We start from the raw sequence: 15255 nt of genomic DNA, 5'->3' as shown, positions 1-15255 counted from the left end.
AAAAGTTGTTTTTTTTTGTCGAAAGGTAAAAAGATATTGATAAGTATAAAATCTGATGAGTGTCCGACATCGAGCAGACAGCATGGATACTCCACATCCCTCTCCCTCTTTTTTTTTTTTGGTCCTCTTTTACCCCGATCGCTTTCGGAATTTTTCTCGAAGAAAATAAATTAATAAATATAGAGAGAAGAGAATAGCTGGTTCTAAGAAACTGGAGTTTGCAGAGAGAATCAAATCTTTATCACAAGGTCATTCAAAATTGGAGCACTAATATACAACAGAACAAAGCCAATCCAATGAACATATGGTAATATGAACAGAATATACCTAAACTTCAAGAAATGCAAGATGGGAATGCACTGAATTTACAAGGCCTGTAATATGAACAAATTGTGATGTTCTAAGGCATCTGTACGCTATCCACAGTGTTGGGTGGCAGTGGTGTCGACGAATGCGAGGCCGCAAGGAGGGCGGCTCCGAGGCCTGAACCGTCTTCGGTGACTTCAAGAACGAGGTGTTGTGCGATGTCTTCCCCCAAGATCTCTCTCAGGGCTTCATGCAGATATTCTCTGAACATGGTGTAGCTGGTGTACAAACTGCCTTCTATCGCCACAACCGTTCTTCTCATCCTGGCATCTCCTCTACTTCTGCTGCCGGTGATGCTTCCACCATCCCGACCTGTTTTCTTCAAGATCCCCACAATACCGGCAGCAGCCAGGCGAGCAGCTCTGCGGGTTACTATGTCGCATACCTTCACAATCAGCTTCCGTACTTTTTTAGGGACTTCCGGGACCTGAAATGATAAGGCACAAAAGAGAAATGGAAAATTTGAATCCCGAGAACCCGACACGAAAAGACTCAACAGGAGAAGACCACCAAAAAAGCTCAGCTACATGTCAAACTACTTACTTCCAGCATCTGTCTCCATTTTTCATCTACTTCTCTCAAATCTGGGGAGTTATCTTCGTGCATGGCGGCCATTAATGGAGTTCTGGAATAATAAATTGAGCAGCTTGCATCAGTGAAACAAAGTATGGAGGTCATACAGAGGCCAAATATTCCCAAGCCATTTTTCATCCTAAGTCCCATGGCAAGGAACGAGACATTGATCTAACGTATTGCTCATGTCATATCAGAAGTGATTTGTTGGATTTATACAAATTCTTGCCCCAAGAGCTTGAGAGTTTACAACAGTATTAAAGAACTTCAGGTATTTCAGCATTCACAAGTATTTCATTTCTGGGAAACCACCAGAAATTCAGAAGACTTGAACCATGACATCAACTTATCAGTACGTGGACATAAACTTCCAGTCCAGACAAAAAGTGCAAGAATCATGCAACCGTATGATTGAACGCTATGTTGACAAAATTAAACTAGTTGCTTTAAAAACCAAAACGCAACTGCTACATTCCCTAAAAAGCTTTTTTATTTGGTACGAACCATTACAAACATTTCTGAAAGTAATGTAAATGTGTATTTGTTGATATCAATACGACTAATTTTGACACTTACACACTCACTTCCTAAAGGATAATTGCATGTCTGATCCTATCATGCCCACATACACAGGCACATGAAATATGTTATTCTTTGCACTACTCACACTGGCCCTTACATAAACATAATTAAAGAATCCGGAGCTTAATCATGAAAGGACAGCTTAACTATCGAGAGAGAGAGAGAGAGAGAGTACCTCAGAATGAATGGAATTGACAATTTTGATGAAAAAGCACTGAAAATATCAGACTCTTGGGACATCCTGAGGATCACTCTCCTCACAATTTCTCCCAGATACATTCCAGATATCATTTTTTCAAAACCCTGCAGCAAATATCTTGGTCTTACATTAACCGAACAGGAAAGATGCACAGATATAACTGAACAAACAAGATCTACCTGTTCGTTGGGGTTGGGACTCTCAGCATCTAAATCAATATCATAAGAAGTTCTCGGTAGATGAGAAGACCAGAAACTTCCCCATTCCATGTTCACAACCTATAGAGAGGAACAAGCACCATAAGTAATCAAAGATATAAAAGCCAGTCACAGTAATATGTGACTAACAGTAAATTCAAAGCATACCATAAACCCAGAAGTTGTAACAAGACCCTGGCATTTGATAATTGCATCTGTTCGCTCAACATAGCAGGCATTTGTACCCGTTCCAATGACCACTGAAGCAACCGTGTCTGGATCGTGATAATGTCCTAGAGCTAGTGTTCCAACCATGTCATTCACCTGCTCAACAGAAAACAAGATTTCCATGATGTCATATAAATTGTTTGAAGAGGATAATTTTGGATTCTGTAAAGTGCAAATGCTATTCAAGTTCAAGCCAAAAATAGGCCAAACAACTTTTTAAAATCAACCCATATCATGCAATATGCTAAATAGTATGCTAGATTGCTGGAGAAACATTTTAATCTCCCCTCCTAGGAACATGGAAACACAGACAAAAGAACATAGCCTTTTCTTAATTTATGAAATTCCCAATCCTCATCCATCATACTGCTTCTCAAGCATGCCAAGAATGTGAGGGGGGGGACGTTTCTCAGTCAAGCAAAAAAAGTGGTATGTTTAAGTGAGGTAATAATAGCAGATAGAAAGTTCACAAACTCAGCTGAATAGAATATTAGTCATATTAATCAATCAACAAATCAAACTAGTATGCAGAAACTAAACCACCAATATCCATATCCAAAAGTTCAAGCAACATGAGTGGAATGGTGCAGATTTTATTTTACTTTAGAGAGATAATTCCACAAACTGATAAGCAAAATATTCGTGGACAAAGGAATAGAGATTACCAACACTACAACTCGCATATTTAGGCCATTCCTTGTCAATGCCAGTTGTAAACTTTCAGCAATATCTTTTCCAACCTGAAAATGAATCAATTAGTTACGAAACAAAGTTACTTGTCCAATAGAAAATAAGAGCTTAGAAAATCTCCATAGGTTTTTAGAAATCCTGATATGTACAAAGCAAGAACCAAGACCAATAGGATTGCCACATGAATATCTCTTTCCAATGTCAACACAATGCCCAGGCTAAAAACCGGGCAACACAATGTCTGACGCTCAGCTCATGCAAAACATTTCACAGATCTTCTCACACATAACCAAGTGACCATGGATTTATTCTATAAATTATAATCGTCTAAAGTCAAAATTTTCCATGATTCTATTATACTGATGACTAAGAGACAAACCATGTCATGAATGGCAAATCCCCGTGTCCATCTCATTAAAATCCCAGATGAAACAGAAGTTTGCTTCACAGGAAATGAGACCGTGAATCCAAGTTCCCTTCTTTTCTCTGGTGAATATCCAGAACTGTTCTCTTTTCTCTCAACAAATTCCTTTAATGAAGTGGCTATAAAGTCAAAAAGATCCTGCAACAAAGGCATGGATTAGTCTTCAAATGCAGCAAATTGGAAGAATTCAATTAGCATGCTGTTAAAACATTCAAGATCCTCATTGAGTCACCTCGCTCGTACTGGTCATCAAATCTTGGGGAATGCTTTGTTGTTCCACAGAATGAGGCAAGATTGAGGATCTTCTGCCTCCCAGCTGAACCTGGAGGACCCTAAAATCGGTGCCCCCAAGATCAAGTGCATAATAAATTCCTTTCTCATCCCTAAAAAAAGAAAACCAAAAAATACACATAAAGTGCCAAAACTATGTAGGAAGTGAATGTAGACTTGACTTGCACATAAAAAACCGATGAGAAATTAAGGGGGGGAAACAATATCAAATTGTCTCGACATCCATAAACTAATCCTCAAGAAAATGACCTCTAATATTTCCAAGTTGGCAGTTGCCGAGTGTGCAACTAAAGCACATTGATTTGGCCTACACCAAGTAGTTTATAGAGATCTCCATTCAACAATATCTACGACATTTATAAATAGAAGAAGAATTAACACTAGCAAGACCAAACTAAAGTCTGTCTGACATAATTTTTTTCAAGAATTATGAACAACGTCACTAGCTATCCAAACGAAATCCCTCTACTATTTGTTTCTCTGAATCCCAAATATCATACAACGAATACAAGTAGCAACGACGTAAAACCTTCCTTAAAATGATACGGTTCAAATAAGATAAATCAAATCACCTATGAATAAAGAGGAATAGAAATATTATCTTTGATGCTTTAAACCATTACACGAAAAGTTTAAAACAAAGATATTCCAAAATAAAAGGGACAAAGAGATTGATTCCTCCATGACGAATGTCAAAACAGAAGATTGCTATACAGATATCTTAATAAAGGGATGTTGCCATGACACCTCCAAGATAAAAGAAAGTAGTGTTGATATCATCTGGAAGAAAGCACTCACGGGAAAAAAGCAACTTTTGTAGGAAAAGGATAATGGAATAGAAACAACAACAAAAAAAAGGCAATTGCCTGAAAAGGGCATTGGCCAAAAAGGAACAAAAGATTATTTCATGAAAAACAATGACCTCACCTAGTGAAGAATTTTAGCTCATGCTAGTATAAACAACAGGGACAACTTTCCGGCTTTATATAGATTGAGCATCGACAAAAAATACGGGAAAAAAGGCCTAGAATAAAACAGAACAAAGTTAAGCAAACAAAAAACCCGGAACATCAAAGGAATATAGTGTTCTAACTCCTCAGCATGCTGATTCTTCACACAAGGGATGACAAAGGCAACAATGCAATAGACCGACCAACATTAGTACAGGTAGTTACACGCCACAACACAACAAGAACCCAAATAAGAATGGCAGTATAATGGGGATCGACGATGAAAAACACCCTGCTGAGTACAGAATACGGATCATTAGGAAAACAATAAAATTGGGGAAAATCCAGAATAGCCACCGAAAGTAGAGAGAACCTCACACTACAAGCGCCGCTCATTAGGTTGCTATCGAACTCATTATATCCATGCATTCTATTGTACACCCGCTAGAAAGAGAATATAAGGCCGGAGACCGATCGCGCAATCTCTCTTTCACTAAACAATTCAAACACCAAAATCCAGTGAAACTGCTAAAAAAAAGAAAACTGACGCCTGATGCAACAAAAGCTCTTTCAAGCACTAACACTAGACCCAAAGTCTAGCTAAACAACTTCAACTTCGCCAAAAATAAATTTATTAACAAAGACGCGTAAGAAAGTTGGTGGAGACACGAGTAAAGTACCCATTGGGGAGAGTATCGACGAAAGTGAGCAACATCTTGAGCTTCGAGCCACCCTCGGAGGCCAAGCCCGCGTGCATCTCGACGGCCATAGCGTCCACCACCTGCCTCAGCCTCCCCACCGGCGTCTCGTACGACTCCTCGAGCTCCCTCAACACTCCCAAAACCCTCCTCCACCTCCTCCCGCTCCTCACCCTCCTGCCCACCGCCACCCCCGCCACCGCGACCGCCGCCACCGCCACCAACCCCACCACCGCCATCGCCCCCACCCCGATCCTCCCCATCGCCCCGCGCCGCGTCCCCTTCACCGCCTCCGCCGCCGGCGCCGCCGCCGTCGCCAATCACAACCACGATCGGTCGCCCGAGGCTCCCCCTCCCCCACCTTAGAGCGCCTCGTCAGGCGAGCGATTCATCGCGTCCCGCTCGGTCCTCTCTCTAGTCGCCGTCGCGGCGGCGCGGAGCCGCGTCCCTCCCCCGATGTCGCCGCGACGGTTCGATGCTAGGAGAGGAGGGGCGGCTCGTGATCATGCAAAGCCGAGGCGTTATCGTCGAGCGCTGCTCTCCTTTATAGCTGGAGCAAGCGAGGTGCAAGGGCGAGAGAGAATCCGTTGCGAGGTCGAGCGCGACGGCGATCGTCGGAGGAGGGAAGGGAAGGGAAGGGAAGGAGGGTGGCGGCGATTTCTCCTTTTTCGCGGCGAAGAGCCGCCGGGAAATGGGAAAAGAAATGACCCGTTCGAACGAAGCCCGAAAAAGCGAGAAGTTAGAGAGAGAGAGAGAGCGAGCGAGCGAGAGGGAAGGAGAGGGATTTCCTCTTGCAGTAAGCGATGTTGGAAAGCGAACTGAAAAGCTACTTATACATGCCACGGAAAGACGGTTTTGCCCTTTGATTTCTTGAAAATGGCGGATTTGCTCTGCTGTCGTCCCACGAGGGATGTTAGGACACCGCCCAACTTGTGAAATAAAATGACAAAAGCCATAAAAAAAATCTCCCTAAATTTTGAGCCGTGTAACTTATTTACCCTAAATGTATTTCATGATATCAAAAATTTCGAACTTATAATTGTTTTAAACATTTACCCTCCATTAAAGTTCTGTCGATGAGAATCATTCCACTTACATAGATCTCAAAAAGCAAATTATGTTAACACGTCCCGTAACCTTAAACAAAATTAAAAAAAAATGTTATTTTGACTGAAAAATCATCTAAGTAAATCTTAATGGAAGGTACATATGTCATGCAAGTAAAAATAAATATGTCACGTTAATACAAATTTAAAATTTTTTATGTCATGATAAAAATTTGAGATAAATACGTCATGGTAGACATAATTTAAAGTTTTTTTATATCACAAAAAGTATAATTTAGGGTATTTGTAGCTTTTTCCCTGAAACAAATGGTGCTCATCTTATTTTTTATTCTTTTGTAGATATTAGCTTTTTCGTTTTTGATCAATAAAGTGACAATAAGAAACATTGTAAATAATCGCATCTTCGATAAGTAAAGTGTGTTGACTCCCCCACCCAACTTGCTACGTCAAGGTACACGGTCTCATCGAGTGGTTTCAAATAAAGTTAAGTGACATCTTCATGCGCGTGTTAAGCAAACAAATCAACACGTACCTAAAAGTCGGTCCTTAGGTACTCTTTTCATGCGCTGGCTCATGCGCATCAGGTTTGATTGAATATTGTGGAAAAATGTTGCTGAAGTATTCTAATGAGTTGAAATTGTTGAATCCAAATTCTATATTAGATAATACATCGCGAGATATGTATAAAAGAATTCATAATTTCTTTAATATCTACTAAATCTCATTATTGATTTAATGTAATCGTCGACTCGTTATATATAAATATATATCAAAATTGTAATCATGATGATTGGGATGTCTAACTAACGAGTGTTCCCGATCAAATATAATCTACAAGGAAGGATTTTAATTTTCAAAAAATCGGAATACAGTGAAACGGAAAAAGGTGATATTTTCTCAATCGATTTTGTCAACGAGAACAGGAGTGGGGGCGGGCAACGGACAGGAGGTTTGACTTATAGCGCGTGGGGGTCGGTGTGGGAAATCGCCACTGGCGTTTGGAGATATTTACAGGTTTTGGGCTGTGGGGCGGGTGGGATTCGGGAAGGTCGGTTTACCGCTTTGTTTGACTTCGATTTGATTAAGGAAGAAGACTTCCCCAATTAGCGGAGAGGCTGCCCGAACCTCGTGCCGTTTAATTTCGAATTAGTGCACTTAACGATGCGATTTTTTTCTTCCACAGCGTGTCCTTCCATGCCCTTCTCTAAACTACGCCGCACGTGTCGGTCAACGGGCGAGTCGCCCATCAACCCTTAAAAAATGCCCAATTTATACCCTTGCTCATTTTGTTGTGTTCCTTTTTGATTTTATAATTTCTTGCTCTTTTTTTACGTGGATTTTCGAAATTATGAGTCAGCTAGATTTTCCACATAAATCACCAATTTTTTATACATCGATTTGCTCCTACGTCAATTCGAATAAGAGATTTCATACCGTTTTGAATACGAAATTCATCGCGCTCAACTTGAATATTCGGCACATGGACACCTTTAATTTCCATTTAAGCACTAACCCGCCTTTTGCTTTTGAAGATTAGACTGCTTGCGGTGTGCAACTCGGTCGAAATTCTCGTGATGGCAGATTCGTTTCATTCTCAACTTTTTGTCCAATCACAGCTTAAATTCTTCCTGGCGGGACCCGAAGAAGAAAAGAGTTCCGGATTCGTCCCCAAACAGACCGTCCGCGAAGCTTGACGAAATGGCGAGAGAACATCACTCGATCGTCGACATGATTTTTTTGACTTTGACCATAGGGTGAATCTCTTGCTCGTAGCATCCGTTCGGCCTGAAAAGAAAACACGGCGCTTTATCGTAACAAACCCCAAAAATTAAACGAAATCGAACGATGGGGAAGCCCGAATTTTCCACTGTCGCTTTCGGGGACCACCTGGGATGACTCGTTGACAGCCCGAGAAAATGGAAAAAATAAAAAATAATTAGGACAACTGACGACCGAGCCCTGTTTGACGTAACGTCGATCCTTCTTCTCTCTCTCAAATCGCTCCCTTTCGCGCTACAGGGAGGGAAGAAAGGAGGCGTGCTTAAATTGAATTTGGCTTTTGGATGTATGGAGACAGAGGCTCCGACAGATCGTGTCGACGATAAAGAATCGATTAAATCAGTCAATTTGGAAGAGCTTAGGCGAATCTAGAACATGCCGAAAGCCAAGATTTGACCGACGAATTCTTTCGTCCTTTGGTTACCAAACCCTTTGCTTTGCCTTTCTTTATTCCTTGGCACGGCGTGAGTACTTACCTAACATATTTGCTAAACCTGCATGCCGGTCAAATGTTGATGTGCCTCGTCCTTTCATATTGTAGCTACATATTCATACCTTGGCGATGAAATGGTCCGACAAATTCATCGGCTGATTTCTGTACTCTTGCGATTTTCTAGGCTTTGGCCTTTCGCCGGCTTTTTATAGGAAATACTCCTTATGGCTTTCTTTTCGTAATGGCTTTCTTACTTTGCATGCCTTTTGTTAACGAGTTTCCATGTAAAACAATTGCGGCAAAAGAAAAAAAATTAACTAGTTTCTACATTTTTATCGCAATAAATGATTGCAATATTACCCACCCACAAATGGCTACGCTGGTTGAGTCGTGCCTCTCTGCATTTCTACGGACCGGATGGTCAGAGGTTTGAAACTCTCAGAGTGGTTTCATGATTTAAACAAGAGACTTTGGCGGTGAATTACTGGTCAGTCTCCCCCGAAATATAGTTGGTGTCGTATTCCCGTAAGGTAAATTAGACTGAATTCTCGACATAAAAAAAAATGATTGCAATATTCCTGCACGACCTAAATGAGAAATCAATAAAATCATGTGTTAAGAAGAGAGTGGAAGCTGATACTTGGGGTGTATTTCCTCATTTTACACACGTGTCGCATTAAGAATGAGCGCTTCTCCACGGTGCACACAGCAGCTTGGTGTGTACACCACCGGCAACCACGTAGATATACTCAAATTCCCGACCGTGGAGTGGAGGCGATAGAAGCTAAAGGGGTTTCCAGCCCTTACGGTGTTGAGTATTAATACCCAATCAAGGCTGATGAGCGTGTTGGAATATATAAATATTAAACAACATTTTTATCTAATAAATTAAGTTTCTGTGATTTGACAAATTCTTACATGGAATTAGAATTCAAGGTCCCGAGCTCAAATCTTACCAATCTTCATTTACTTTTCTAATTAAATATTTACATGCTTAGTATTAGGCAAAAAAAACCAGACTAAGTGTGAGGGGAAGTGTTATAATATATAAATATTAAACCATGCATTCATTAAAATATATAAATATTAAACCACATTTTCATTTAATAACTTAAACCTTTGGAACGGTTAATAGTGATGCCACCAAAATCTCACACCACATTCAACGATATGAGATTTTATGAGATAATTGTTGACTGTTTTAAAAACTTAAGTTATTAAATAAAGGTGTATGAGATTTAGTAGAACTATTGTCAACCGTTCAAAAAATTTAAGTTATTAGATAAATGCGTGATCTAATATTTATATATTCTGATAAGGAGATCATCGGTCCCCTTTAGCAGCTTGATATTCGATGCAATTCCTAAGTGATCTCGGTATAAAAATAAAATCGGGGCATCCATGCACCATGCGGGAAAATGACATATAATCGGACTCTTAAAGCGAGTAATAAATTCGAAGCGCAGGCGGCATGGAGGACCCGATCTCCATCTCGACCGGTCAAGACTAAATAAAATTTCTTCTGAATTCCACGTGGGACCGAGCCGCCTCGTTGCATTTTTCAAACGAGATGGTAGGAAAAGAAGACAAGTAACGAACTCCTGTGGACACGCCCTTCGGCCTGTAAGAACGCGGAACGAGTGGTGGGATCGCGATTTCAGGGGAGGCAGGGGGGCAAAAGAGGGAAAGTGGGGAAAGAGTGGGGAGGAGTCAGCAATGGTCCTTTGGCTTTTGGGGATTCGGTGGCATTTTGCTATTTTCCGTATAAACAAAGAGGAGGGGAGCAGGGACTACTGAGTCCTGACTGGGACTGAGCATTAGCGGACGAACGGCGACGGGTCCTGCGTATCCGCCGCCGTACATCCGCCAGCTGTCCTCCGCTAAAACTCCAGCTGTGTTTTCTCGCTTCTCCAAAACCAGGAAAAAGGCACATGGGAAAGCTCCCCCGCACCACCCACTCGGGAGCCTCGGTGGTACCAACCTTGGCCACCGCGATCCTCTCCATTTTCTCACGAGGTTTTTGTTCAGAGCGCACGGTCAAATGTCGGTTCTCATCGATCTTTGATGAGATCTCTTTGTTGAGCCTCTTTCGGGCAGGCAATCATGCCGCCTGCCGAGGGCGTGTAAATTGTATGGTGAAAAAGCGAGAATTCGAATTTACACCGGCGCCAGGGTCCCGAGCCTGCCTGCCCGAGGTCCCGGTACCCGGATGTTGGGGTCCCCCAGTACCAGGGCATCGAGTTCCCCAACCGACCCAAGAGGCCCAAGGGCTTGGGTGGGTCCATGAAGAAGTGCTAAAACTTTATTTTTCTCGAGATTTTCATGTCGATAAATAGAATCATGATGGTGACGAAATCCCAATAACACATATTGCTAGATAATCAAATTCCAGTCTTTGGTTCGCATAATAATTTAATTTCATGCCAAACCAAACCCGGCAAGATCGATTCAAACCTAACGGCAGTCAACTAAGTTGCCTGCGTTGTTCTCGAAGCAATGATGAACCTACTTCTTTTTCCATAAAGGAAAATTCGATTCGATATTGATCCAAGCAATGAAATAATTCGAAAGAAAGGACAACAATTAATCAGTTAAAATAAGGTTGATGTCCAGTGATATGGTCAATCTAGGTCATGGCCCACGATGAACATAGTGCAAAACGACGTGACGTGCCACGCTCGTTCGCCCATAGGAATCTATTTTGATTAAATATATGAGTGTGCCCCAACTTTGATCTATGGCCAATGGCCAATCCGCGGTGCCCCCCAGAAGTGCTGCTGCTACATGGAGCTAGTGACGATTACAGATGACGACTCGTGCTTGACGTCTCCACTTTTATCAAAAGGTTGAACACTGGCCAAAGTAAATAAAATAAGATCCTCCATCAGATTCATGGTCAAGCATCCGTCGTATCCCCACGCAATTCCTTTTCTAGTAAAGTTCCGCTACTTAATCTTGCTCCTCGAGGGCTTGAATATGGAGGAAAAAAGGTGGTTAATATGCTATGAAGACCTTTTCATGCAATGGTCGGATAATTGTGTCGGAGTAATGTAATTGCACTTTGATCGGTCCAAATTGATCGCACATTATGGCGTTCATCAAGCACGTCATTTTTACTCCATTGGAATCCAAATAAAGGAACTCGAGAAACTCAGTCGAGGAAGTTCAAGCAACTCGACCGAAAAACATATAAAAAAAAAAAATCAAGGGACTTGATCGAGGGTCAAAAAGGTAATTCCTCGCCCTCCAACATGGAACGCTATTGCATGTAGGCGATCGGGAGAGAATTCATCATTGAAAAATGGGGAAGAGAAAAAGAAAAAACTCGAGAGCATGAAAAAGGGAGGGCCTCAGGTCAAGATTAGGGACGATTCGATTGGACAAACCCTGCCGACCAAAAAGTGCAGATCTTGATGGGCCGGTTTATCTCTCCCTCCCGAGATATCACTGTCCCGAGAGAGCTTTTTCCACCAAAAAAAGAAATTAAATAAATAAAATAAATTTCTCGATTGGTTGAAATCGTTTTGGCAACGCACGAAGAAGAGCCATTCTTTTTCCCCCTCCCCAAAAAACCTTTCTCTCGAAAAGACTCGAACAGTTGTGAGGCCGAAATTGACCGGAAGTGGGGGGCCGCTTTTCGGGGCCATCCACATGAGAGCCCGAGGCACGGGATTGGCCGACCGAAAGGAGCCAAAGCTTCGGCGAATCGTCTCGCTCTATTATCGCTCGCGACTTTTTTTTAGCGGCTCGCGACTTTCCTAAGTTTCCTTCACCCCCATGATGGGCGACCACGAGGGGGCGATTGAGACGATCCATAAATATGGATTGGTATCTTGAAATGTTTAGCCTCCGTTCCAGATCTCGAGTCCGATAAGATCACCAGAACCCATTATCGATTGGGAATGAGTTTTTTCATGATCTTCATCATGGGGCAAGTTCGTTAGTGTCGCTAGCAATTATACCAATCAAAAATCTATTTCTCCCTCCTTGATCAACTTAGATTAAATATGAGATTGTGTAGCATAAATTATGTTATGGTACAACCAAAAAGGGCAGCCATTAATAGCCAATCTATTGAGCACTTATTTATTTATTTTTGTTTATCCTGTTCTAACTATTGATATACTAAGAGACTTTTATCATACTTATTTGCAAAGTGTAGAAATCGAACCACACATTTGAAACTAATCGTACCTACACTCTTGAGAAGGCAGAAAATCAAACTCCCAACCTTTCCATTCAATGTGAAAATGATGGCTACTAGGACAATTCCTAGTGATTTATCCAACATTTATATGTTTAGACAGCTAAGGAATTTTGTATGACACACTTGGCCTAATCTATGACCAAGTGTCTTGTCCTCATATAGTAGTAAAACTAGAGTACATCTGATTTCTTTCTTTAGTATGACATACCATCATATGATTGTGCACGAGAAGAATCACGATTGGCCAAATTACCATACGTCATACTAAGGCTTTAAGTTGAAAATTGTCTTATGACTCTTTTTGCCTTGAGCAAAACAAATTGCTCTATGAGTATACAAAAAGTTTTCGATTTATGACCGTACTATAAAACGACAAACAACTTTGTCATAATGTCACGTTATATTTAAAAATGGTATGCTATAACTTTGGTCTCAAATATGACAAGACATGGTACATTCATGTTAAAAAGAAAATTCCTAATTTACAACAATAGGACACAAAGTGGTGCGCATCTACAAAATGTCATATTAAAAAATTGCGTTATGCAACTTTCGCAGAAGAAAGTTTCTAATTTATGGCAGTACGATATAAATTGGTACTCATTTTACAATAACATATTCTCAAATTTAAAAATAATTTAGGAGGGTTTTGACTTTTAGTGAAACTAAAATTGCATGCACCTTGTTAAAATATTGTGTGACCATGATTGGTCTTCAATACGATAGGGAGTTATCCATTTTGACAAGATAACTCATGATATTTAAAAAGAAAGTAAGGGAGTTTTGGCCTTAAGTACGATTCAAGCAACTAAGCGAAGCGTCACATAATATTTTTCAAAAAGTATATGATTAGTCTTAAAAATGACACAAAGTTGTACGTTTTGGTAAAACGTCATATAACATTGAGAGATAATAAGACGGAGATTTTGGCATTAAGTATGGCTAAATGTCATATGCGTCGGCAAAACATAAATAAAGAAAAGCACCCAACTTTTGGCTTCTAGTACGATAAAGAGTTGTATGTATTGGCAAGACATTATATAATATCTTAAAGTGTCGCGCAATAATTTTGACTTGGAATACGAGGGACAATCATTACAATCATGGTAATAATTTATTTATCAATGAAACTGAAAAAAAAAAAAAACAAAATAAGAAAAGAAAAACAAATGGACTGAGTGCAAGGGCCATACTGCCTCCTCTACCGGCGGCCCTTGCGGGGGTCCTGAGGAAGGCCTAGTTGCTCTTGCTTTGCCCGAGCCTCCCTCGTTCCCTTCCCGCCGAATGATACGGAATTTTCTTTGTTGGGTCTGCATAGAATGATACAAATTGCACGAAGGAAAATTAACAGTCAAATATGGTACGGGTCTCAACTTACTTTTTCTAGGAAAAAAGTCACGGCCTATATCTTGAGGCACTCGTGTCATGAGAATGTTTTGACTTTTTATTATCTTATCAGATAAGGTCATGAGCGAACAGCTAGACCTATCGCGAGCAAATCATGCTGCCATTTTTAACTACCTCTCACTCATCGCAACCAAGAAAGCAAAACCGAGGAAAACAGACAACGGGGCGGGGGTAAGCTCACGCGCCAGCTACCGCGGTGCACCGGGGGCGCACTCTGTCGGTTGGAGGCGTACAGCTGGGCGGGGCCGGCCAAACGGGGGCCGACACGTGTCGGATCTCCGATCTTACAGCCGAGGATCTGGCGATTCGATGGGGCCCGCGCCCCTCCCGTTTGTGCTCGCCATTATACTGTCCCCGAACCAGGTCGGCCGTTTTAACAGCACAGGGGAGGACCCCCAATTCTCTCTGTCCCTGTCTCTGCGAGCGCGTTGAATCAGCCACGTTTTTCCGCGTGCGGAGCGAGAGCTGGAAATCCTCTCTCGACAGACATCATGCGATCACGTGACGGGGCGCGCACGTGGGCGTCACGTCACCCGCCCCCGGCTTGGGGGGCTCGATCTCGAACGCGACGGTACGGTTCGGTAGATGGGCCGAGAAGCAGATCGGGAGCATGGGCTTTCGGCGAGCTCTGGTGCATTTCCCGCCGCGACGGACGCGACGACGACAGCCAGTCGCGAAAGACGAGTGCCGCGACAGTTCCATAAAAAGGACAAAAAAACTGCGTGATCGATTGAAATTCTCTGTCGTCGATACTCAACGGTCGCGTTCGCTGTGGCCAAACCGAAGACGAATCGCGCGGCTGCCACGTCGCTTTCCTGACTGAGAAAACGTGCGACGATTGACAAGTCAGATGAACGCGACGTCTCCTGCCCGTTGAAAATCGAAGCTCTTTATTTTTGACCCTCACGTGGAGCTGGATCTGTCGGGTTCGCATGGAATGAGCTTTGTCGCCGCATTGGACGGACCGAGCGTGAGAACGTTGGCCATGTGCTAAAAGAAAGACTCGGTTACATAATTATTGCAAATTATACATCGGATTATCTCCATACTTTGATCTTATACGTGATAATTACATGATTTTTATTAGGGTTTTGCTGAAATGTACCCTTAACAAAGCATTTTCTCACATAAGTTAATTATGAATTACATTTCATTGTCACATGC

General features: G+C 41.8%; 1 protein-coding gene across 1 annotated transcript; it reads right to left on the bottom strand.

Moving 5' to 3' along the window:
* Positions 1-217: 217 nt before the first annotated feature.
* LOC104433860 (hexokinase-3) lies at positions 218-5461 on the bottom strand. The gene is made up of 9 exons (XM_010046732.3): positions 5181-5461; positions 3492-3642; positions 3215-3397; positions 2811-2885; positions 2086-2241; positions 1900-1998; positions 1697-1824; positions 910-991; positions 218-793 (listed from the first exon to the last, which is right to left on the bottom strand). Exons 1-9 carry the CDS (start codon positions 5459-5461, stop codon positions 401-403), a joined length of 1548 nt encoding a protein of 515 aa, XP_010045034.2. The 3' UTR covers positions 218-400.
* Positions 5462-15255: the final 9794 nt, after the last annotated feature.

This window comes from Eucalyptus grandis, chromosome 2 (assembly GCF_016545825.1).
Source record: "Eucalyptus grandis isolate ANBG69807.140 chromosome 2, ASM1654582v1, whole genome shotgun sequence".
Taxonomy (NCBI): Eukaryota; Viridiplantae; Streptophyta; class Magnoliopsida; order Myrtales; family Myrtaceae; genus Eucalyptus; species Eucalyptus grandis.
This window is presented reverse-complemented; position numbering and strand designations above follow the sequence as displayed.

Bases quoted from the DNA above. Each gene is read 5' to 3' on its own strand.
- LOC104433860 (XM_010046732.3), bottom strand. From the start codon at position 5,461: ATGGGGAGGATCGGGGTGGGGGCGATGGCGGTGGTGGGGTTGGTGGCG. The intron at 2,242-2,810 runs GTAATCTCTATT...TCTGTTGAGCAG, and splicing joins ATATGCGAGTTGTAGTGTTG to GTGAATGACATGGTTGGAAC. The intron at 1,825-1,899 runs GTAGATCTTGTT...TATTTGCTGCAG, and splicing joins GTCCCAACCCCAACGAACAG to GGTTTTGAAAAAATGATATC.